Raw genomic sequence first — 23,896 nt, forward strand, 5'->3', positions numbered from 1 at the left:
TCATTCTTTGTAAACAGAGGCTAAAGCTCACATTATAAACAACTCCTCTCCTCAACAGTTAAAAGCAAGGGCATGTGATTAAGTGCCCCTTTAACTTTTGCTTGTCATATATATATATATATATATATATATATATATATATATATATATATATACTAGGAACTTTTTCTGACTCAAGTTATCAGTATTATTTAACTTTATCATAGCAGTACCAGCTTTCTGTGTGAAAATATGCATTAATATACCAAGCATAGGCAATAGGCACCTACATCACACCTCTGTATCCCAGTTAGAAATGCAAATTGGAGTTTCTTTATGTTTCAAAAGTCATTTTTTTTTAAATCTTTTTTCTCGATTTAGGAATAAACTTAATGGAGGAAGAAGCCACCTATTTCCTTTTTTTTTTTTTTTTTTTTTTTTTACTGCATCGCTGTTTGCATAGAGCTCAGACATGAACCCAAGAGAGGTCATCTCTACCCACCCCTGGGCTGCAGACCATGAAGAGGGTGCAGAGGAAGCTCCAGGCAGAGACGTCTCTGGCATCTCTCTCGCTGTCCTCACGACAGCCCCTGTGACATGAGCAAGGTGATCAGAGGCCCAGGCTGCCCCACTGGGGGGTTAGAAACACTTCTCTTCATAACTGCTACAATTCACAAACCATTCTCTGGGTTGGTGCTCAAATGTCACCCAAACATCAGTCCCCCTCTGTAATTCTCGACTCAGAAAACTGCCTCATTATTCATTTTCTCTCTCTAAAGCACTTAGAATATTCAACAGATTCTTAAAAACATTCAGCTTTGGGATCAAACTCTTACAGATTGTGGAGGGGGCTGAGGCAGGGGGAAGAGGGAGGAGCGTATCTCCAAATCCCATGTTCCTGGGGCTGGCCAAACTTCTGCTAGGATTTATGGAAATTTCCTCCTGGAGGGGCTGGCAGCCCTTGCCCTCAGAAATAATCTTGATCCCTCTCCAGGTTCAGCAGTCAGTGCGTACAAGTTTCTGACAAAGTGGCTGCACCACAGGCAAAGCCCCTGTAGAACCTAAAACTCCGACTTGTAGCAGAATTTACCTGGTACACAGGATCTTCAACATCCTCTTCCAAAATTGTCTATCACAGTGAGGGGAAGGAGGGCAAAAAGCAGAGGGCATAAAGAAAAAGACGTGAGATTGTATTCAGAAATTATAGGACAGCAGAGAAACCAGCTCTGGGTAGGATAGACTGGTGGATCATTAATGTAGAAAACACAGAGAAAACGGCAGAACTCCAAAGCCCCCTCCCCACCCCACCCCACCCACTTCTTTAACAACAAATAGTAAGTAAAAGCAACTGTGGGTCTTTAGTCCTCTTCCCCTGAAATCCTCCTCTGGATTAAAGATTTCACTTTCTCTAACACATCATGAGTTTCGGAGAATAAGGGATCATTTCTAACGGCTGGCATTGGGTGACTGTAATTTACGCAGGAACCTTTCATCTCTGTTTATTTCTGCTTGGCAGCAGCAGAAGGCCTGGCTGTCAGTTTTCACTTCTGTTTATTTTAAGCCCCAATCTTCTCCAGCATCAGGACAAACTCATAGGTGTACCTGGTACACGGCTTGCTCACACTGCTTATCTTTTTGTGCCTTCTTTTCCAATTCTTCTCTTTGCTTCAATTCGTAAATGAGTTGAAAGAGATCTCTCAAGTCCAGAATAACAGGTTCAGCCTGGAGTGAAAGTGGTAAGCACGTTAACAAGGGATCCATACTGAGCTGCAAGCCACCAATTTTTGTTTTTGTGGCTACGACCCGCAGCGCTTCATTTTTCTATTAAACTGAAAGCATTCCATTTTTAATTAATTCTACCTTGTTTATATTGGTTTAGCAAATTGCATACAGGCTAAAGTTCATTTCTTCAGCTCATTATATTTGCAAATTCATAATAATCATGAGCATAAAAGGCACTGCTTTTATTTATTAGTGAATTCGAATATAATAAAATTAGGGCAGACCTTATGCAAAACAGTTATTTGTTTTCTCTTATTTTCTTTATAAAATAGGCTATGAACACAAGCAAGCTTACTTATATGCGTGCCTCTACCTAGCTTAATCAGAAAGGAAAATAATTAGTCATTAGGAAATACCCATTAGGAAAAAAATAAAATAAAATTACTGAATGGGTATGAGTGAGAGTTCTTGCTCCAAGGCTATTCTTCTAGGTGGGCATCTGAGGATCAGCTTCTGGTAGTGACTCATCACTTGGTCACACAGCAGAGTAGATTTTAGAAAAGCAACAGGGTGGATGCTGTGGTCCCCCAGAGCTGCCAAGAAGGACATTGGGCTGGGACAGGAATACTTACCGCCTGGGCTGTTTTTATGGCCACAAATCTGTGATTCCCTTCCTTCCCACAAACGTATCCAAAGGCCCGGTGGTCTGTGATGTCCTTTGCGATGTAGGAAATTTCATGAACAGCATGATGATGCTGAAGGGCCTATCAGAAACAAAACAAAGATCACATTTCAGGGAAATTTCCCTTCAAGTTGTTGATTGGTAAGAGAGGCCCTTCAGCTAGGTGTGAGCAGGCCCAGAGGGCTTTGGAAAAGCTGTGTGGTCCAGATAGAAGGAAAAAGACCTGTCTATCCTTGGGCGATGGAGGTCCTCCTCCATGGTCTCAATGTTGTGACCAGAGAGAGAAGCAGGAATGTGCATGTGCTGAATGAGCATCAGTGGGGATGATGTCACCCTGTCTAATTCAGTGGCTATGCTTCTGCTGAGCTGTCTTTGCAATGCAGCCCAGTCAGACCTTCAGTTTGGTGGTTAACACTTGCAAACCTTGGCTTCTGCATGGTGTGGCAGAGGATGTACCTGAACGATCCCGGGGGTACCATTAATATTCATAGCTGTAGCTTTGCATGGCTACGGCACTTTCCTGGATGTTAGTGATATACTGTTGAGGAGTAGATAATTTTTTTTTTCTTTATCTAAAGTCACCATTTGGGATAGAGGTAGGGTTGTGTATAGGTTGATCTTTGCAGATTTCTTTTATCTACCTACCCAAGTCCTCATTCTCTTTCAATGGCCACTTGAAATGGTACCACCTCTATGAAAGATCCCAAAACAAAGTGAGCCTTCTCTCCCCAGCGGATAACTCCCTCCCTCTCTTGTGTTTCCACAGAACTTCAGGGAGGCTGAAACTCTTGATGGATTCCTCACGCAGGAACCCCTGGGTTTACTGCTTTTCTGGGTCATCTTGCTCTCATATGTCTACTTGACTCCTTGTCTGTCTGTCCCAGCAGACTCTGTCTTCCTGATATCTGTCATGCTAGTAACCATAGCTGTGGAACTAAAGTAAACTGGGATTGACGATCAATAATTTGAAATTCTTTTGAAATTGACCTTCCTGACTTTATTACTTGAGCCTCAACAAACAATGTTCACCATCCTGTTAGGTGATGGTAATCTTTATGGTTATTTTCCTAGATTAAATCTTTTAGAGCAATCTTTATTAAATAGTACCATATAAAAGCTTAGAGATGCTTTTGGAGGCTTATAGCATGGTAAAGCCCCTATGAAGGGGCTTTTAATTATATTGGATATCAAGAAGCTTGAATGCTCACTACGGTGTAGACACAAAGCACTGACTCTCCCTCTCTGATCCTGAGTTTATTCCTTGAGCAAATGAGAAGTGTACATCATATCAAAGGCTCCTACCCCAAAGCTCTCGATCAACAGGGCTTATTAAAGGCAATAAAAAGAAGCCCCAAGCAAATTTCAGAAACTCAAAAGGATGAACAGAAATTTATAATGATTCCTAATAAGGCTACAGATTTCTTTGTGCATGCAAATAAAAACAAGAGTATCTGGAATTATATCTCCTTATTGTTGGTTATATTTCTTAGCTCAAGTTTGCAAAATTATAGTTTAAATAGTCGAAGTAGGAAAATTAATGCTTTAAATGCACTTTTCTGGGGAACAAAATCTTTCCCATTACTGGATTCTAGAAGGGAGGGAGAAATGTAACCCTAAGGAAGTTAGTTATGAAAACACTGGGAACCACCAGAGGAGACAGGAAAGATTCTGTAGGGTCCTGTTTCATCTCCCCATATCCTTTAAACTATTAGGAGCTCCTTCCTTAAAACCAGCTTCTGGGTGTAGGGGTTCTGCCTCTCTTGATGGTCAACTCCTTAGATTTAGACCACAGACCTTCCCAAATGTCTATTCCCCCACACATTGCAATCTTAGTGGGCTTCGGACCACATGGGCCATCTGCTGTAGCAGAAGTGCCTGCCTTTGCCTTAACTGTCCAGGTCTTGAATGTTTTTCACCTCACCTACTATTCTTAGAACTCTTTGCTTGGCTTCATATGTAGTGGTACCCCTTTCTCCACAGAAAATCTTAACTAAGCTTCTCCAGAAATCTTCACCATAATCGATTTTAGGAGTATCAGCAAAAAAGTCTCTACAAAAGAGTTCAATGTAGGTAAACTTATTCTTTCTCTGTTGTTCTATTTTACTTGGCCAGTGGCCTGGAAGAAATCAGCACTCCAGGTGCAGAATGCCCCTTTACTAGTTTTTTACAAACATTTATCCAGTATAGTAGTTTGTAGAAGTATGTTTGCAAATGCAAAATGTGATTTAAAAAAAGACAAATCCTTCAACAAGGCCCTCTGGCCTTGAGCTGGAGCTTCACAGAGATATCTACATTTCTAAGAAAAGAAAAGTTACCAATTGGGTGCCATAATAACAGCTAGCAGGGGGAGGAAAGAAAGGGGGGAAGCTCTCTCCTTCTCAGGTGTTGAAGGGTTAACTTGCCCAGAACAGTGAAAGAAAAAGCTGCTTTTATGTGAACTTCTGCAGACTGAACTTCTGAGCCCTTTTCCTTACATGCTGGGTATAAAGTTCTGAAACTACCTGAACTTGGGGTTCAGGAAATTAATTGATTACAGTGAAAGCTGTGCCCTCTGAACTTGGCTGCAGCCAAATAAAACTGTTTCCTGCTTTCTTCGGTGCCCTGCCTTGTCTGTCCCCTACAACACATACACTGGGTTGCCCACTAGACATCACTCTTAGAGGGTAGGTACTGACACTGTCCCATCACCCTAGTCCCTCAAGTGATAATAAGATGAGTGTATAATTCCAACAAACTTTGACACAAACAAAGCTGGTGAAGGAGGAAGTGTTTTGTTAGCAAAATAATCAGGATCTGCTTATTTTTGTTTTATCCAGAGGACATATTTAGCTGGTAGAGGAAAACTGCTCCAAGAGCAGTAGCTTTTTCATGGTGCTAATGATGTAAAATTGATGAGATTTATATTCACACACCATGGGGGCATTGATTTATAAGCTTTTGTGAGCGACTATGGTATGTGGCAGCGGGAAGTGAGGGACAAAGACTTTCTTTTCACCTCTCCCTTTCCTGAAAGTATTTCTCACTGCATAATGTGGAAAATGTTATCCACGTCTCCTATTAAATCAAAGTTTGACGACAGTGCCTTATTGATTGCCAAGTGGAATATTGCTCTAAAATTAAACTGTGATTAGAAGCCTTCCTGGTGGAATTAGATTTACAGATGATTCCGCAATGGTAAAATATCACCTACTATGCAAGACAGCAGATGGAGATGTTTTAATTTATCTGGGAATCCTCATTAAGTGTTTTAAAATCAAAACATTTTTAATGCCTGATGATACCTAATATTGCCTTGCAAAGTGTAGCTGTGGGTGTGGACGCGTGAAGTGCTTAAAGATATTTGTAACATTATCTCTTCCCATAGTTAATTTTATGACATGTTTAAAAGGATTGCTCTGCAAGTGTCTCATTCATTCGGAAAGCAACAGTCAGTAAGGGATATGTCTTCACTTTCTCTGACCTTAACCATGCAGACATAATATAGATGCTTGGAAATACAAATACACTCGAATTCTGCTCATCCCACAGTTGTATTATCGCATTCATTTTAGCAACTCAAAGCATTGTGCAAATACTTGTTCACTGAGCCTCAAAATTGCCCCATGTCTTCAAGAAGATTGTATCAGCACAATCAAAGAACAGTTGGAGCCAGAAGGAGCATTCAGTGTTACATAGTTCAATTCTTGACTTTACTTACGACTGAACGGAGGGCCAGAGAATGTACAGGCAGAACCAGAAACAAATCCAGGCCTTTTCTTTCCTACTCAGGATGACAATACAGGAAGGAAATGCAATTGTATAGAATCGAGGCCTCCTTTCCCCAGACTCCTAGCTCCCTAGTCCAACAACAGAGATGATCCCCTGACCAGCAGGGACAGGGAAGGAGAACAGGGAGAAATGGGCCACAGGTAGAAGAGGCTGCTGAGGATTTCAGCAGGTATCTGAGGTCCAGGAGAGTCTTACATATGAAGGTTTAGGGTAAAGGTCTACAGGTGGCTTAAAGAGCAAGTCAAGGTTGCATGGCCCATAAGTTTACCTCCAGTTCCCAAGAGGGATTCCAGGTTATGCTGTATTGACCTCTTTCTTTCAGTGATACCTGCTGAGCAGCCAAGGCCCAAAAGGAGATTGATCATGGGAGATTAGGCCATGGAGGAGTGCTTCCACAGAGAGTCCTAGAGCCTGGCAGGCTGATCTGGAGGTGGTGAAGGCAGGAGAGCCAGAAGCAGAGCAGGACAGGAGAGAAGAAAGGCAAACTTTGGTATATTTCTTGATGAAAACAGTTATTGCCTTGAAAACCAGTCTGGATATTAAAATACTATAAAAAATGAAAGCAGGTAATCCCAGTGACTCAGGATGCTGAGGCAGGAGGATCACAGGTTCAAGGTGAGCCTTGACAATTAAAAGGAATAGGATATAGATCAGTGGTAGAGAGCCTCTGGGTTCAATCCCCAGTACTAAAAAAGGAATGGCGGAGTGGGTATGGGAGACAGACAGACAGACCGCAGTGTTACTTATTCCTGTTCTGAGTCCTCCTGCTTACGCTGTAAGATAAAAGTTGCCACTAAAGAATTAAAGAAGTCCAAAGACCATCCAGGCATTCAGTCTGAGCTCCCTCCCACATGTGGACTTCTGGTAACCTGCACTGCAAATAACTTGAGGAGCTCTTTAGGTTTGCACCTGCCCACCCTGCCCTCCTCCCTCTCGTCCCGTGTTTCCCTATCTATATGCATAACCACACCACACACACATCTGTGTCATACCTAGGCTCCAAGGCTTAGCTTCCACATCTTGCTCAGCCAGGAACCCTCCCAATCCCCTGCAGTAATAACTCTCATTCCTTGAGCCTATGGCATGTGCTTGTCCTTCTAGGTATGATGTTTTGCCCTTCTTAAATTCGTTTCAGATTTATCCACTCATCCAGTCGCTCAGGTCCTATGTATCCATTGAGGGCCTATTGTGTTCCAGGCCCTGTGCTGCGTGTTGCATCTATACAGAGACTTGAAACATAGCCCCTTCCTCAGGGATCATGCACTCTTCCAAGATAGGCAGGCAATGAAACTGGCACCCACAATGTAACACGACAAGCTCTCCATTAGAGGTGCACACAGCATGTCATACAGGCTCAGCAGGGATGTGGAGAGGCACCAGGGAAGACAAAGGAGGTGACCTGAAACTGAGTCTCCAATAATACATGGGAAGTCCCCAGGAAAAAAAGGTAGGAAAGAGCATTCTAGTTAGGAAACAAAACAGTGTGCAAAGGCACCCGGATCCTACCAGGGACATCATGGACAACATCTGTGCAGTCATTTTCTATTTTGGGAATGTTAGACCTTTCAGAGTAAGATCCATGTCTGGCTCTCCTAAATCTTACCTCGGTATCTAATATTATTCTCTTTGAATGAGAAATGGTACTTAATGATTTCCTTCTTAAGGAAAGAAGGAGGTGAGAAGGGAAGGGGCAAAAAGGACAGAAGGAAGGGCTGAGCCATCTTGCGATGAGTGCTACACAAAGTAGGTGCTCAATAAATGTTCATTGAGCAAATGAATTGGGTTAATTCATGACAATTCACATAGGAGTCATTCTGTGAACAGAGGGTTTCTTATCTGATCATCATTAAATCTTTTTTCTTTGCATTTCCATGAGCCATTTACCAATGTTTAAATGAAGTATCAAATTGTTTGGAGGGTTACTGTCTGACAGAATAAATTACAGAGACGACTTAATTTGTAGTATGGTTCAATACAGCCAATTAAATACAGTATGGATTAGAGAGTCATCTGCCGCAGACTTCACCATTAGCTATTTTTAAAGAATAAATTCTACCCTGTTTAGCCTTCATATGATGATTGTGTGTGTGTGCGCGCGCGCGCGTGTGTGGTGTGTGTGTGTGTGTGTGTGTGTGTGTGTGTGTGTGTATGGTGCATGCAGGCTTTCCTAAGGCAATACTATTCATAGGAAAAAATACTCACTAGGATTCAAGTGAGTTAACAAAAAACAAAACACAACAGAAAAGCAGATAAATGGAGACAGACATAGAATAAAAATAGATACATGCAAAATACAGTACTTCACACTACAAGCAATTACAGTAGTTAAACCCTCACAAGACAAAGGGAGGCCTGGGCTTATTATAAAGGCCTTTCTCTTTGCTCACATATTTTAGGATGCCTTTGCTACATGGCAGTGCCAGCAAGGTAAGGAGGCGACCTCTGCACCAGCCCCCAGGTACCCATTATCGGATGCTAAATGGAGCAGGTCAGAGGGAATTGTTCCCTGGTTGCCATGTTGAGATTTTCTAGAAGGTATTACTTAAAGCCAAGAGCAAGCTTCCAAATAACCCAGGCTCTAGCTGAAGAGGTAGTGTGATAGCAGAGGAAAGAGAAGGATTGTGGAGCCAAAGAGAATGCGGGGCTCTGCCATCTGTCCCATGTGCAGCTGAGTCCATCTTTCTACCTTTCTTAGACTTCTTCCCCCATTCTATGTAACACAAAGAACAATATGGAGCCCACAGTGTTGTTGGAAATATCGAACCAATGCACATAAAGTACATCAGATAGAAATTAGATGCCATTTTCCCCAATAGAATAAAGACGGAAAAAAAGGATAATATACTGTTGATTAAGTGTGGGGAAATATTTTTCTGCATACTGGTTTGCCACACGTCACAGGGATAAGTACAGCATCTCTCACCTTGTGCTATTGGGAGGATTAATATGTGAGTGTACATAAAGTCCTAGGGCAGGGCAGGGCACGTGGAGAGAGAGCTGGTGTCAGTCAGGAAGGATATTTTTTCTTAAATATGTATTTTTTAGTTATAGGTGGACACAAGGCCTCTATTTTACTTTATGTGGTACTGAGGATTGAACTGAATGCCTCACTCATGCTAGGTGAGCGCTCTACCTCTGAGCCACAGCCCCAGTGCAGGAAGGGTATTTTTTTTTTATCAGCACAGATATGATTTGGTGCAGCTTCACTGGAGGGCTTGGTTGACTGTATGTTTCAAAGCCTTAAAGACATGCATAGACTGACCCTATGATTCCTCTTGTAGGGATTTAATTATCCAGAAATAATGTAACACACGGACAAAGATTTAGATATAAGATATTCCCCGCAGTGCTGTTAGAATAGTGAGAAATTAGAAATGTCCAAACTGTGGGGCATTAGCTGAGTAGTTGAAGAAAATGCATTCTGATATGTGATGAAATAGTATATAGTATGGAAAAAAATCATTTGTAGAAGTAGTTATATTTTGCTACAGAAATAAATTCTTGACACCCCATTGAGTGAAATCAAAAGCATATTACAAAATAGCATGTTCAATATGATACTGTATTTCATGAAAAAAAATAGGCATATCTATAAGTTTGGAAATCCATCAATACAATATTAAGGGTTCTCTTTTTTTTGAGTAATGGAATTGCTAGTGATTTAAAAAAATGGAATTTTTGTTTTTTTGGTACCAATTTTTGCTACACTAAATTCTTTCATATTTGAATACAGTGCCTGTAATGTCATCTATCGACATATATAAGCCATTCTTGAACCCATTCAGTTTCCTTCATTCTCATGCCCATAACCAAGACTTGTCAGTTTTGCCTCTCAGATATTTTCCACATTTTCCACTCCTCTCCCTCTCCATCACCAGCAGTCAGGTCAGGCAGCCATTATTTCCATCCTGAATTATTGCAACAGCCTCAGTCCCCACTCACTCACTCTGAGAGTCATACTAAGTAGGAAGAGACTGAGAAAAAGTCTGGCCAATTCAAGCAAGTCTTTCTAGTACCTAAAACACACCAAAGTCTTCCTGTGTCTCTTAGAATAAGGATTCTCTCTAGAGTCCCCTTGCTTAATGCCACCTGGACTGGTCTCTATCCCTCAAATGCACTGGGCTCTCATCTGAGGTATGTGTACATGCTGATCTACACATACCTCAGAGAAAAAGCACTCATCCAGATTCAATCCTTAGTACCAATGTCTCTTCTTGAAAGCTGTCCTGACTTTCCAGCAGAACACAGGTTCCTGTGCCAGCCACAGGTCCTCTGAGCTCCCTGGACTTTTCCATGGGGGTGGACATGGGGTACTGACACCCTGTACCATTAACAACTCCCAGAATTCCTCTCCCCAGCTCCTGGCAACCACCATTTTACTTTCTGTCTCTATGAATTGGTCAGTAACTGTTTTTAAATGAAAGAATGAATCTGTCAATAGCATCCTGAATCTAAGACTGTCCCTGATCCTGGCTCTAACTCCACTAGTTTTTTATCTGTTTTCTTCTCTAGGTCTTTGTTTCCTTGTCAATTAAAATGAGGAGGTGGGAGGCAGTAAATAATCATGTTCTTTTTAGCCTCAACATTTGGAAAACTCCTTTTTAAGTTGCATAACAAAATAGTAGCTATAAAAAACAGCTTCTTAGCAGCTCTCTAAATATATGTTATTAACACACAGACCTGGAAAAATGTACGTGAAGCCCTTGCCTGAAAATAGGGAGATGCACTTGTTAACTAGCTGAAAGCATCTCAGACCTGTGATTTGGGTTGAAATTTGTCTAACAGGCAAAGTGGAGTCAGGTGTGCTTAATCAGTTAGCAATCACCAAAGTGACACCAAAGCAGATTTCTGCTCAGGAGACATAAAAACCACTTTAAACAGGGAAACTGGCTTTGGTATTAGTTTCTTAATACTGGGGTTCAGTCAAAATCCCACACCCACGAGAAGGGATGCCGCTGTAGCATAATCAAAGTTGTTAACAGGTTGAACTGACCTTCCTCTTCCATTAAAACTACCACTCATTCTGCAAAGAAGGCTCCCCAGGGACTAAGAGGAGTAGGATGCAGCCAGGCTCTCCAACACCAACCAGATATGTGTATATGTGTGTGTGTGTGGGGGGGGGGCGCGTGTGCAGGGGAGGGCTCCCACTGTAGCTAAATGCTCAGAATAGTTTGCATATTTTGCAGTCCTATCCACATTCCAGAAAGAATGTAGTGTGAGGGGAAGATGTTCATCCTCCATGACTCTATGGCTATGGGCAAGTCACCTTATCTCATTGAACCTGTTTCTTGATCTGTAAGACAGGAATGGTCCCCTCCACGTAGGGCTGTGAGGAGAACCACTTAACCTGTCTGGTAACACATCTGGTGAATGGTGGGAAGGCTCTTAACTTTTGGATTTTCTCCCAGTCGACTGAGTTTAAGATTCTCAATCTGATAATCTGATGACAACATTATCTAATGATTACATTATATGGTATTTAAGCATCAACATTATGCAATGTTCAAAGGCATAGGTGAGACCTTCCTGGGAACTGTAAAGGTAATAGTCTGCAAGAGGTGGTGTGTGTGTGTGTGTGTGTGTGTGTGTGTGTGTGTGAGAGAGAGAGAGAGAGAGAGAGAGAGAGAGAGAGAGAGAGAGAGAGAGAGAGAGAGAGAGAAGAGAAAGCACGCGCGTGCAAGCAAGCTAGCAAGCAAGCAGGGGCAGGAAAAAAAGAGCAAGCACAACTCTGGGAAGTCAGGTTCCCAGAAAAATAAATGAACTTACAGTTTCCAACTTAACTTTGTCATCTAAGAACCAGGATCCTGTCATTTCTGAAAATTTAACCATGAGTTTTCAGTTATGGAAATCAGCAAATTCCTTCTGTAGCTTAAGACTTTTTTGAGGTGAATTTTCTATGGCTTGTGACCAAAGGATTTCTAAGCAATGCAGTAATAATCATTATGACTACTATAGGAGAAAACAAGTGACCTCCCCCCAAGTAGGATGAGGTTGACCTAGGTTTTGAGCAAGTGTCCTTAGTGGGCAGGGGTACACCTGGTTTATCATCAGTAGCAATTAATATTGGAATTACAATATTGAAACAGCTTTGGGTATATATTAGGATAAAGCAAATACATAAATACATTGTTGTTAAAGAGCAAGACTTTCAGTGAAAGAAAAAAGGAGACATAAATATTACAAAAAGTCAAGAAGGAATCCTGCAATGTAAAATTTAAAATATCAACGTGAACTCATGATTAATAATATACATATTCCCATCACCATTTGCTCAAAGGGCCTAGAAGAAATGAAATGCCAGGAGCCACAAGCACATCTAACATAGCTATTTATCATCCAGCTGTCTATCTATTGATCTCTTAACCCACGGAGAGAGTCAGAGAAAGCAAATACGGCAAAAGGTTAAGTTTTACAATTAGTCTTTGAAATTTTGGGTTTGAACATATTTAAGATAATAAGTTAGAAAAAAATAAATGTGAGACTGCTCCTTTCTGGACTTCTACTTTCTCACCCTCTCTATGAGAATAGGAGAAACCAAGGCACCATACCCTCAGTGACATCCCTGAGAGTCAGCAGGAGACAAAAGGCCTTCAACACGTCCACCTGGGCCACGACTGCTCCAAAACATGAGGGATCTTTAAGAAGGTGTATGTGCTTAGAGACAGCTTCAGGGTTCCTGTGTCCTTTTCTGTATCCCCACGGTCAGCATGGATAAATATCAGCCAACAAACTTCTACTTGCCACAATAACCTCTTAACAAATTCAGGTTGAATAAACATGGGAAAAATTTATACTCCTGAATATCTGAGGTGGGGGATCCCAAACTTGGAATATTGTCTAACTATGCATAAAGAAAGATTCAGACTTAATGCACCCCCTGTCCCCAGTATCCAGAGTTCCTACTAAATGCTAAGCATTATGCTAAGTTCTTGACATATGTAAGCCTCATCTATTTCACTCACCCAACAACCTTACATATTATTTCCCCTATTTTTACTGTTGAGGCAACTGAGACATACAGAAGGGTAAAGCCACTTGCTTCAGGTCACATAGTGGATAGGGTAAGCTGTGGACTGCACCTAGGTATGGCTGGCTCCAGGCAGCTTCAGAGCACTAGAATACGGTTTTGAATGCACTTCAATGACCTAGATTTTCCTTCTCCTAAAATTCTTATTTTTATTTCTGTTTCTTTCTGCATGAAGAATCCTAATAACCATTGTAGGTGTTTAGAAATGTAACCAATGATTTGGACATTTTAGCTCATGGTGTAAAATTATCGTAGCAAGTAGGTAAATGAGTGTGGCTGAATGGAAATGAAACAGCATGTCTTGCCACAAGTCACTGCAGAAACGAGGTCATTATATTTAATGGGAAATTACTTTTTGTGTTATAACCAGTTTGAAATTAACCTCTGCCTTGGTCACAATGAAGTTTTGCATGCCAGACAGAAACTTGCAAAACAGTGAACTGACTACAAGGCAGTCAGTGGAAAGAATGTTGGAGGGGCAGTGAGAAGTCCTGGGGTCTTCATGCATCAAGTAAGGTAGAGAGCAATGAAGGCAGGGACAATAATGGCTTTGAAGCTATTAAGATACCAGGGCGCTGAGGAAAGACGCGAATTGGGGTAGGCATAAGCTAGTACCCGAGATCCAAATCTGCTAAGTGATACTTGTGGTACCTTGGACAGTGTACCTAGCTTCCCTGGGCCTTAGTGTCCTCACCTATAACTTCATTAAATCAGGTGACAATTTAGTAAGATCATGCTGGTCTGCCTGCTAGTGTCCTGCCTTGGCACATGCCCTCTAGCTCAAATATTCTTGTTATCTAAGTTGTCACTGATACATGTAGTTACGATGAAGATCATACTGGAGCAGGTGAACCTCCACTTCCTAACCCAATATAACTGGTGTCTTGATTCAAGGGGAAATTTGAATAAATATGTGTGTAGAGAGAGTGCCACATGGACATCCTGTAAGAGATCATGATGATGTGTCCACAAGCCAAGCAATATCACAGGCTGTCAGCAAACCACCTGAAGCTGGGTGAGAGTCACAGGGCAGATTGTCCATCTCAGCCCAGTCAGAACCAACCCTGTAGCCACTTGGATCTGGGACTTCTGGGCTCCAGACACGTGAGACAATACATTTCTGGCAGTTTCAGTTGCCCAGTTGCAGTATCTTGGTGCAGTAGCCCTGAACCATTAGAGTCATCTTCATTGAATCTCTAGATCCCTTTATGTAAGAAGTCACGGTAATGAGTTTGAACAATATTAGATGCAAGCATGCTCCTCTCTATCCACTCTATAGGACACTAAGGTGGTGAGACGAGGGTTACAGGAAATGGTCATGGAGATAAACCCTGGGCGCCCTGTCCGACCTCGGCTCCCTCAGTGAGCCTCCATTTGCCCATCTGCAAAATGAGGGGCGTAGGCCTGGTTCCTGCCAGCTTTGCTCTGCTTTTCTGTGTGGGATAGCAAACCCAGTAATACTTTTCCTATTACCGCCAGACCTTGCTGCTTACATCAGAAGCTTGGAGTGTAGTGCGGCACCGTGCAATTTATAGCTGCTTCTATCCAATTATTTCCTATTTAGTGCTGTGCCGCATTCCCCAAATAACACCACCAAACCACTGAGGCGGTGGGCTGAGCTCTCAGCATACAAGGATCAATTGTTTCCCTTACGCTAATTGGCCCCAGGATTTGTTAGGCTGTTGCTTTGTAAAATGAACTGTCAGTAGAAGAAATTAGCACAAAATTGCCCCCTTCTTTGAAAATGCACCAGACACCATCCCTGTCGCCAACTCCTCCAAGCCACCTTAGGGTCTCAGAGGGTAAAACTGCCACCAATTCATACATTTTTCTCATTTGTACCATTTTGCAATTCGAGCTGAGGGAAGTGAAGCTCAGAGGGGCTCAGCGACTCGCCCCACCAGCTTCCATCAGAGGTGAAGTTCAGAGCTGGGGCTGAAATCCCGCGTGATACCTGGAATCACGTTCCTTTTACTGCAGCAGGGCGTCTCCTGAGGGCTGTGATCCTGAGTCTGCCCAGCTGTCCACACTCTTGTCCCACCTTCCTGGCATAAATTTTCATCTCTGTGCCAGACTCAGAGACAGCTGCACCCAAGTGAGGGCAGATGTAAGGAGGCTATGACACTCAATGTACCACTTCTGCATTAAACACCCAAAGCTGTTGGCCCAGCTTTCATCTGTCCCCATGACTTAATTCTGGCAATTCCAGAAACTCCCAAACTCCCCATCAGACATTGTGCTGGGTGCTGGGGACACAGAGACAGAGCTGGCAAGACTTTTGCCCTTGAGCAGCTCACACTCCACAGTGGAGAAGGGAGGGAAGTCAGGTGCTTTTGCCCATGTCTTCAAAAAAACCCTCTCCCTTGTCTTCCTAGTGCACACGACAGTCAACAATTCCCCCTTCATCTGCCTGGTTACCTGGTTAGTATTATTCTCTTCCATTAGACTGAGGAAAGCAGGAAAGTAATACATGTCAGAATGCATGTATTATATGGTTCAGAATTGCATGCCCAGCACCTAGCACACTATCTAATGCTGCGTGGTGTTTGTGTGCATGTGATTTGTTGAATGAATAAGTGAATTTTATGTTCACGCCACCATAGAGGTAAGAACAGGAAAGGAATAGAGGCCTGATGTGAATAAATTATTAGGAAGTGACTAGGTAAAAAAGACTGATCATGTTTTTCCATCCAGAGGGATAACAAAGAGTCACAGAACTGAAAAACAGTATGTGATACTGGGAACTGCAAACAATCTGAAGTCATTAAACCAAAAAGTGCTAGGAAGAGAGTAGCAGTTTCTGAGGTGACAAGCTAGGCAGGGGCCAGGGCAGGCAGGATTTTGAAGGTCAGATTAAAAAACTAGGGTGGTAGAAATTGCTCTTTTGGAATTGACCCTGCTGAAAAGCTTCACTGCTGCGAAGCCTTCCTGCCTGTTGCAGATGGAGCTCTCCTTCCCCGCCAGGGCAGCTCCCTGAGCCCCGCTCCCAGCAGGGTGCATCGGATGGGAGTCACCTCCTAGGTCTCTTATCAACATGGTGTGCCCAGGGCATGACCAGCTGAGTAGCCAGGGAAGGTTCTTCACAGGTGGACAGATGGTTGCAAATGAACCTGGCTTTCCCTGCTGGAGAGGAGGGTTCAGTGCCCTGGAAAGACATAGCTGGACCTGAGCAATCACTCTTAGACCCTGAATTGTAAATGCAGCAGGCTCTCTGGTCTGGGGATGGTCTGGCAAAATGTCTGCTTCTCAGCCCTCAAGTGTGATCCACAGAAATCCATTCAATATTCCTTAGCAACAGGTGATGGGCTGCTGTCTTATGAGAATGACTGAATGGTTGGTGGAGGCAGCAGCAGTGGGGATGGTGGGGATGGAGGGGATGGAGGGGATGGAGGGGATGGAGGGGATGGAGGATGGAGGGGATGGAGGGGATGGAGGGGATGGAGGGGATGGAGGTGTGCCTCTGTTTGGTATGTGGCACTGGCAGCTTTTGGAGACAGCTAGATACGTTTCCCAAGCTCACAGCATATATTTTCATGTGACTTCATGGTAAACTCTGACTGTGAGGACATGTGCAGAGTCAGGTCTAGGCATCCCTTGGCTCTGCTCTGTCTTCTCTGCCATATGATGTGGGAAAGTCACAGACTTTCACTGAGTCATGCGATCCCCATTTGTGAGAAGCTATCTCAGGATACTGCCTTACAGACAGACCACTTGCAGGTAAGCTCAGGTACTTTAGCAGATGTTAGTGATCAGAAGGAATCTGGGAAGGCCAGAAACAATCTTGAGCACAGAGAAAAATAGCCTGGTTCTTCTATTCATTGCTCTTTCAGAAAATGATCACTAAGGGCCTGCTATGGAGCAGATGCACAGAGGCTCAGGACATAGGAAAGATATAGGACCAGAGGCAGCCCTATCCTCCAGGGGTCTGGGCAGACTGTTGGATGAAGAAGCAACTGAACCAAGGTGCAGTGGCACACACCTGTAACCCCAGTGGCTCAGGAAGCTGAGGCAGGAGGATTGAGAATTCAAAGCCAGCCTCAGCAAACAGTGAGGCGCTAAGCAACTCATGAGACCCCGTCTCTAAATAAAATACAAAATAGGACTGGGGAGGTAGCTTAGTATAGAGTGACCCTGAGTTCAATCCCCGGTACCCCTACTCCCAAAAGAGGCATCTTCTGAGAGAGGTGGAGATGCAGAATGGCTGAGAGAGCAGGCAGTGGACCAGCTGGCCCCACTGGGGCAGGTTGTCAGAACAAGGCAGCCTCAGGCTGGTTCCCAAAAGACAAGTAGTTACCAAGGAAGAATGGGATAGATGTCCACCTCAAGGCGAGGGTGGGAGCAGGTGCCGATGCTAACACAGACTAAGGTGGCTTCAGGGAATTCTGAGGGGTTCTAGGTCAAGTGTTGAGAGGGTGGTGCTGTGAGGTCATCTGTATGTTCCTTTTGTATGCACTTTCCAGAAAAACTTCCCCTTGAGATCAAAAAGAGAGAGAGGTCAGAGCCAAAATGCGGAGCCCTGGCATGTCATTTGAGGATTCTATGGAGATTTCAAGGGTGGGCTTCCAGCTGGCCTGCCTGCCCCACTCTGTCTCTGAGCCCCTTCTTCTTTGTTCTCTCTTTGCTCAAAATCCTTCCTGTTTTGGTGTGTAATGACCTATCACCTGTATACCTATTCTTAACCTGGATAGGGGTCCACTTGTTACCCTACCTAAGAATGTCAGTGGCTGCCACAAGATCACAATTAACCAGCAATGGCAAGGATGTGCCACTGACAGCTTCTCCGTGATCACTCTCCACTGGGACTCTTCTGAGCCCTCTTCTCAACTAGACCTAGACCTCTGCCTATAAAAAAACCAAAAAAAAAAAAAAAACAACAACAAAAAAGCATGTAGAAATAGCACAGATGAGCCTTTCCAATATTAGGTCCAGAAGCATTACTGAGCATTGACTTTGCATCGGGGTATATGCTAGATGAAGGAATTTATTCTGTGTAAGCAGAGAAGTGATACATGGGATGAGCAAACACTGACATAAATCCAGCAGATCAAGACCTCATGCCTAGGATGACCTGAGCTTGCCCCCCTTAAGGGGCATGCCCAAGAAAATTCAAGACTGTCAAAAGAATGAACTGTTTCAGCCCCCACCTGAAGACAGGGCCCCTGTCTCCCAGCCTCTGTGAGAATGTTGGAAGCTCAAGTCCCTTCTCCTCCTCCCCCACTGTTCCCTGAAAGCATGCTTATCTCTGCACAACTCAGAATGGGGTCCAGCTCTTTTTCTTGCTGTTAGTAGGTAGTGAATAAAATATGTTTCTCTGCTTTAATTAATGTCTGGCTGTGTTTTTCTCCAATACCATACATGGTACAATAATTCCTCCTTTAACTGGAGACCCAAGCCTTGGGCTTAACTAAATCACTATCTCATGGATTATGAATCCTGCCTTTGAGAATGGGGACATGATTAGGAGTACAAGCTCTAGAGCCAGAGGTCAACTCCTAGCCACTCTACTTACAGCTGGGTACACTTGGCAATGCGCTTACCCTGTTTGTGACTCAACTTTCTCACCTGTATAACGGGAAGAAACGTCTCTAGCTCACAGAATTATCATGAGAATTGAATCAATTAACATGTGTGACAGGCTTAGCACAGTGCCCAGAAGTCACTAAGTGTTAAATAAATGTTGTTACTTCACAGTTATTCAAAACGTATCCCATGTATCACTTCTCTGCTTACATAGAATAAATTCCCTCACCTAGCATCTACCCCAATGCAGAGTCCATGCTCAGTAATGCTTGTGGACCTAATATTGGAAAGGCTCATCAGTGCTATTTCTACATGCTTTTCAGTCTTGTCCCTGACTGTACTGTGACTGCTGGTTTGTATGTCCACAGAAGGATCTGCAGTATCCGTGAGTGTACTGACACACAATAGGTGTCATTCCGGAAGATGAGGCAGAGGGGAACATTGATCTTTGCGACCCTGCCCACACCTGGAGTGGGGTTACAATGGGGAGACAAGGCCAGAAGAAACCCTTGCAGTTTGGTGCTCTATTGAGCAGAGGCAAAACTTGGCTGGAGACTGCTCCAACTGGTTCTTCCCTGTGTATCAGAACGGAATGAAGGACAAAGTGAGAGGAGTTGTCAAGTTTTGAAATGAATAATAAGATGTCTTCAGAGTGAGGCATATAAAAGAGATGAGCTAAAAATACTGCCGGCTCCCAGAGCATCTGGGAAGCAGAAGGATTATCGAGGCGCCTTTAATTGCTGCAGAACAAAGACTTGCTGGTGAAGGGGATGTTGCTCTCACCAGTTGCACCTGCAAGCAGGTAAACACAAGGATGAAAACACAGGGTGTTTATTCTGAATGCCCTCTCCCCACTGCAGGAAATTAATTCCCCAAAGAAGGCATCTAGCAGTTTCCTATTATTTGGATACAACAGGAAACATTAAGGGACTCAGGCAGTGGGAGGAGGGGGAGCAGGTGGCTTGGGAGTACCTCCTATGAGCCTGATTTTATTTTTTCCATAGGATCAGATTTAGTTTTCACTGGGAGCCAATGGGGAAGTTTTACTCATCAATTATTTGACAGAGAAGGACACTGAGGCTCAGAGAGGTAAAGTTTCAGGCCTAAAGTCAACCAGATAGAAAGTGGGGGTCCTGGGATTGGACTCACCAGGTCCTACCCTCCAACTACCCAATTCTCAAATCCAAGAGCATGACAATATACTGCTCCATATCCACTTTTATAAATATCCCTTAATTGAAGTATATCCTTTAAACTATAGAAAACTATCTCTACATCTGTCCATCCATCTCTCCTTCCCTATTTTGGTAAAAAACCTTCCCTTTGCTTTTGTGGGCCACAGCATGGAAGGCGAATCCCTTATTGGATCATTTGAGGCTCTCTGGCATCTAACAGTTAACAGTCACTTTGTAGTTACATGTGCAACGTGCTTTATAGCTTTTGAAGCTCTAATTTAATATCTCATTTTAATTCCCCATGATAAAATGAGGCCTTGTTTAGCTCAGAGAGGCTAAGTAATCTGCCCAAAGTCACACCTAGCAAGAAGCAAGCTGGAAACCAGCACAGGTAAGGGCTTCTGAAAGCCCAGGACAAGGCTTTTCTATATCCACTTGGTAGAAGGAGCCGGTGCAGAGCCCAAGGACATGGACATTGGGATGGGTTCGAGTCCTGGCTTTACCACTTAGTAGCCACGTGACCTTAGGCAAATGTGTATCCTCTCTGCCTCATTTTGCTTCCCTGTTAATAAGGGTTTAATAAATGTCACATCATATTTCACAGTTATTCAAAATGTATCCCATGAGGTCATCGCTTCTCTGTTTATGCAGAATTATTTTGAGAATAAAGGTTTTACTTATTGTTTTTTTTTCCTTCTTCACATTTCTTCCCCATATTATGGGATGTACTCCTTCTGTTGAGAGAACCCTGTCACTGGCCCTAGACCACCCAAGTAAGAGCGGAAGAGGAGGGGTTTAAACGTAGGTCTGCCTGACTCATTCAGCTATCTCATTGAGATTCATATTTGCATTTCTTTTCCCAATGACACACGGATTAGATATATGGAAAATAACCTAGGCGGAGTCTCTTCATTCTGGCCCAGAGTAAAGAAATGTAACTCACAGGGAACCTTGTCATTATGAGGCCACCCCTCTTGGTATTGTTCAACAAAATTATTTACATCCTAAGTTCCAATGACTCTACTGGACCCTATAGGTCCTGTACTAATAGCCATGGCTCCTAGCCCTCCAGAGTCATGGCCTAGTGAGGGCCAGCCATGATCAGTAGCAATGTGGTGTTCCAGGGAGGCACAGGGTAAGAGGAGAACCCATGCAAGGTGCCTGTGACAGTATAAGACTGGGGCAAAGTCCTAAGTATCTATATTCTGAGAATAAGGAGGAACATTTGGAAACTAAAAAATTTTGTTCCTTAGCCTCAAAAAATAAAAAGTAGTACTTAAAAAAAATCCTTCCCAGGTATGAAATGTACCTCATTTCTTATAAGGAGCAGTGGGAAGGGATGAAAAAGGGGCTTTGTTCATGTCACTACTAGAAGAAAAGGAAAGACAAGTAAAAGCCCCGGTAGGATAATGAGAAGCAGCAGTTAACTCGGCAATACTTCTAATGCCTAATGAACCCAGTTCTGGGATAATACTGGGGATCCCCATTCCCCAAATCATAGTGCACCAGTAATCTCTGCTTATCTAAACTGCAATTGGAGGCCTCAAAGCCTTAGTTGCATCATCTATATAATAGGAATAATAAATAATTTCCTTCCAGGATGACTGTGAGAGAAAAAAAAGGTAAATTGCATGTAAAACCCATTACCGAGCTCATAACGATTCTCCAATAAATGGCAGTGGTAAGTGAACCCCAATCTGCAAACACCCAGTGTGACTGAGCGTGGCATGCTCCTAGGAGCCTCCATTTCCTGATTTACAATATGCCATAATAAAATGCACATCATAAAGTCGGGGAATGATGAGATGACTCCATGTGTACCTAGAGGAGGGCCCAGTGTTCAGATGAACTCTATTGCTCAAGAATCTTGCAGTTAGTTAGCATTCCAAAACTTTCATTTCTCCTTTTTTTTCTATTCCATTGAGTATAGTTTCACACTTACATTAAATTTTTCATCCCTTTGGTAATATTTATAGAACCCCTACTTCTAGCCAGGCACACAGCAGGGTGCTTTGGTTGGCAGTGTCTCCTCTTCTACCTCTGTCCAGTTTTCAAAGAGGAACAGAGCCCATACAGCTCCCAAACCCTTACAGCAGTCTCCCTTTTTCATGAGTCTGAGTCCTTCCAGCTGCACAATCGGAGCTTCTTTGTGCTTTCAGCACACACATGAGGATTTCTTTTTAAAAATATCTTCTACTTAATGATCTACAAAGGTGAGAGGGCCTGAGGGCACAGCAGTGATAAGCAAGAGAAAAAGGGAGACTTCTGGATGTAGCCCCAAATTACCACTGCACATTCACTTCCTCTAGATGAGAAGGATTTTGGTTTGAGGACGTGTTCTTTAACCAAACTTATTTTGAAGTGGACATCCGAGAGTGTCTGGTGTGGGCAGACTTCCCTGATCACTCCTTGCAGAATCTCATCGATGCACCAATGCTCAGTCTCTCATTCCCAGGTCACGGAGGGACTGCAGTAGGTGTAATCCCTGGGCCAAGCTAGTTGGAAGCAGACAGCAGGGCTCTGTGGATTTTGTTTCTGAGACTTAACTGATAAAATATCTAGCCATCGCTTATCTTTTCACTACAGAAAAGTAAGCTCCCACCACCCCAGCATTGAGTGCTTACAACCTCTCTTATGGTTGGAATATGAGGTGTCAAAAGCTCCTGTTAATGCAGGAATGTTCAGAGGTAAAATGATTGTATTATGAGAACTATAAACTAATGAATCCATCCTAGTTTGAATGAACTGACTGGGTGATAAGTGCAGGCAGGAGGGGCTTGGCTGGAGGAGGGGGGTCATTGGGGTCTTGCCCTGGCAGGGTACATCTTCCCTTGGTCCCATCCCCCTCCCCTTGCTCAGCTCATGGCTGGACCCTGCCATGAGCTGAGCAGCTTTCCTCCACTGGAGATTCCCCCCATGTGTTTTCTCACCTCAGGCGCAAAGCAATGGAGTCAGCCATCTATGGACTGAGACCTCTGAAACCATGAAGCCCAAGAAAGTTGTTCTTGCCAGGTATTTTGGATACAGCGATGCAAAGGCTGACTAAAGCAGCCTCTGCCGTCAATCCCTGGCCCTGAATTATTTGTGTGCTGCATCCTCACTCACCTTGACTTTCCTGGATTTTGACCTACTGGGGACTTCCTGTTACAAGCCTTTCTGTGCCTAGAGCTTTTCAGCACTAACCTAACAACTTCTGCAGCCACTGAAATTCAGAGTCTCCTTCAGGCTGGGGTTGACCTCCTCAGCTCTGAGAAATCTCTTGTAGCCCTGCTTCGAGTTTACCTGGGTGTTTCAGCAAGAGGGACGCGGGACAGGCTTCCATCTAGAGCAGAGTTAAGTGAGAAATTCCAGCTACCTCTTCACAGCAAGGTTCTATCTTTCTACTTAGGGTAACAAGGTCTGAGTGAAGCTGTGGACCCTTCACCCTAGACCAATGAGATGCAGGAGACAGGGCTAGGGATGTGGCTCAAGCGGTAGCGCACTCCCCTGGCATGCGTGCGGCCCGGGTTCGATCCTCAGCACCACACACCAACAAAGATGTTGTGTCCGCCGAGAACTAAAGAATAAAGAATATTGAGGAGAGATGCAGGAGACAGTCCTGAGTCCTGACATGCAGGATGGAGAGGTCAGAATAGGGGTCACCAGTCCTCCACCATCACTTCCTAGCGACAATTGCATTTGTAGGAAACCTCACATTCCTGAGGCTCAGTTGCTTCTTAGGGGTGAGAATTATGGGCTCATCTATGTAAAGTCCCCATGATGGCACAGAACAAGGACTCCATATATTTTATTATTGTAGAGAAGGAGGGTTTTCTATGATGATGGAGTCAGCTTGTCTAAAAGTACGAAGGCCGGGTGTGAGGAAGGAAATCTGGGGTGTGAGGCTCCTTCAAAGGGGAAGTTCCTCTGGTAACAATCAGATGAAAGACCGCCTCCAATGCCCGGATGTGAATTTGGGACTTGACATACCAGTGATGAAAAGCTACATGTAATTTAATAAGTAAGTGAAAGCAAAGCCCTCGG

At 43.5% G+C, this 23,896-nt stretch overlaps 1 protein-coding gene across 9 annotated transcripts in view; it reads right to left on the minus strand.

The window, feature by feature from the left end:
* Dab1 (DAB adaptor protein 1) overlaps positions 1–23,896 on the minus strand; it is a 1,131,390-nt gene that overhangs the window by 78,881 nt on the left and 1,028,613 nt on the right. For 6 of the 9 annotated variants that reach the window (XM_078026347.1, XM_040288738.2, XM_005326018.5 and 3 more), the window contains 3 exons: positions 2,334–2,465; positions 1,582–1,701; positions 1,070–1,108 (listed from right to left, as the gene is read on the minus strand). In XM_078026347.1, coding sequence (XP_077882473.1) covers positions 1,070–1,108; positions 1,582–1,701; positions 2,334–2,465 — 291 coding nt within the window. Of the gene's footprint in view, positions 1–481; positions 570–1,069; positions 1,109–1,581; positions 1,702–2,333; positions 2,466–23,896 lie in introns of all 9 variants that reach the window. The other 3 variants (XM_078026348.1, XM_078026349.1, XR_005735199.2) reach the window with 2 other exon arrangements.

The sequence above is a fragment of the Ictidomys tridecemlineatus genome, chromosome 11, assembly GCF_052094955.1.
Source record: "Ictidomys tridecemlineatus isolate mIctTri1 chromosome 11, mIctTri1.hap1, whole genome shotgun sequence".
Lineage (NCBI taxonomy): Eukaryota > Metazoa > Chordata > Mammalia > Rodentia > Sciuridae > Ictidomys > Ictidomys tridecemlineatus.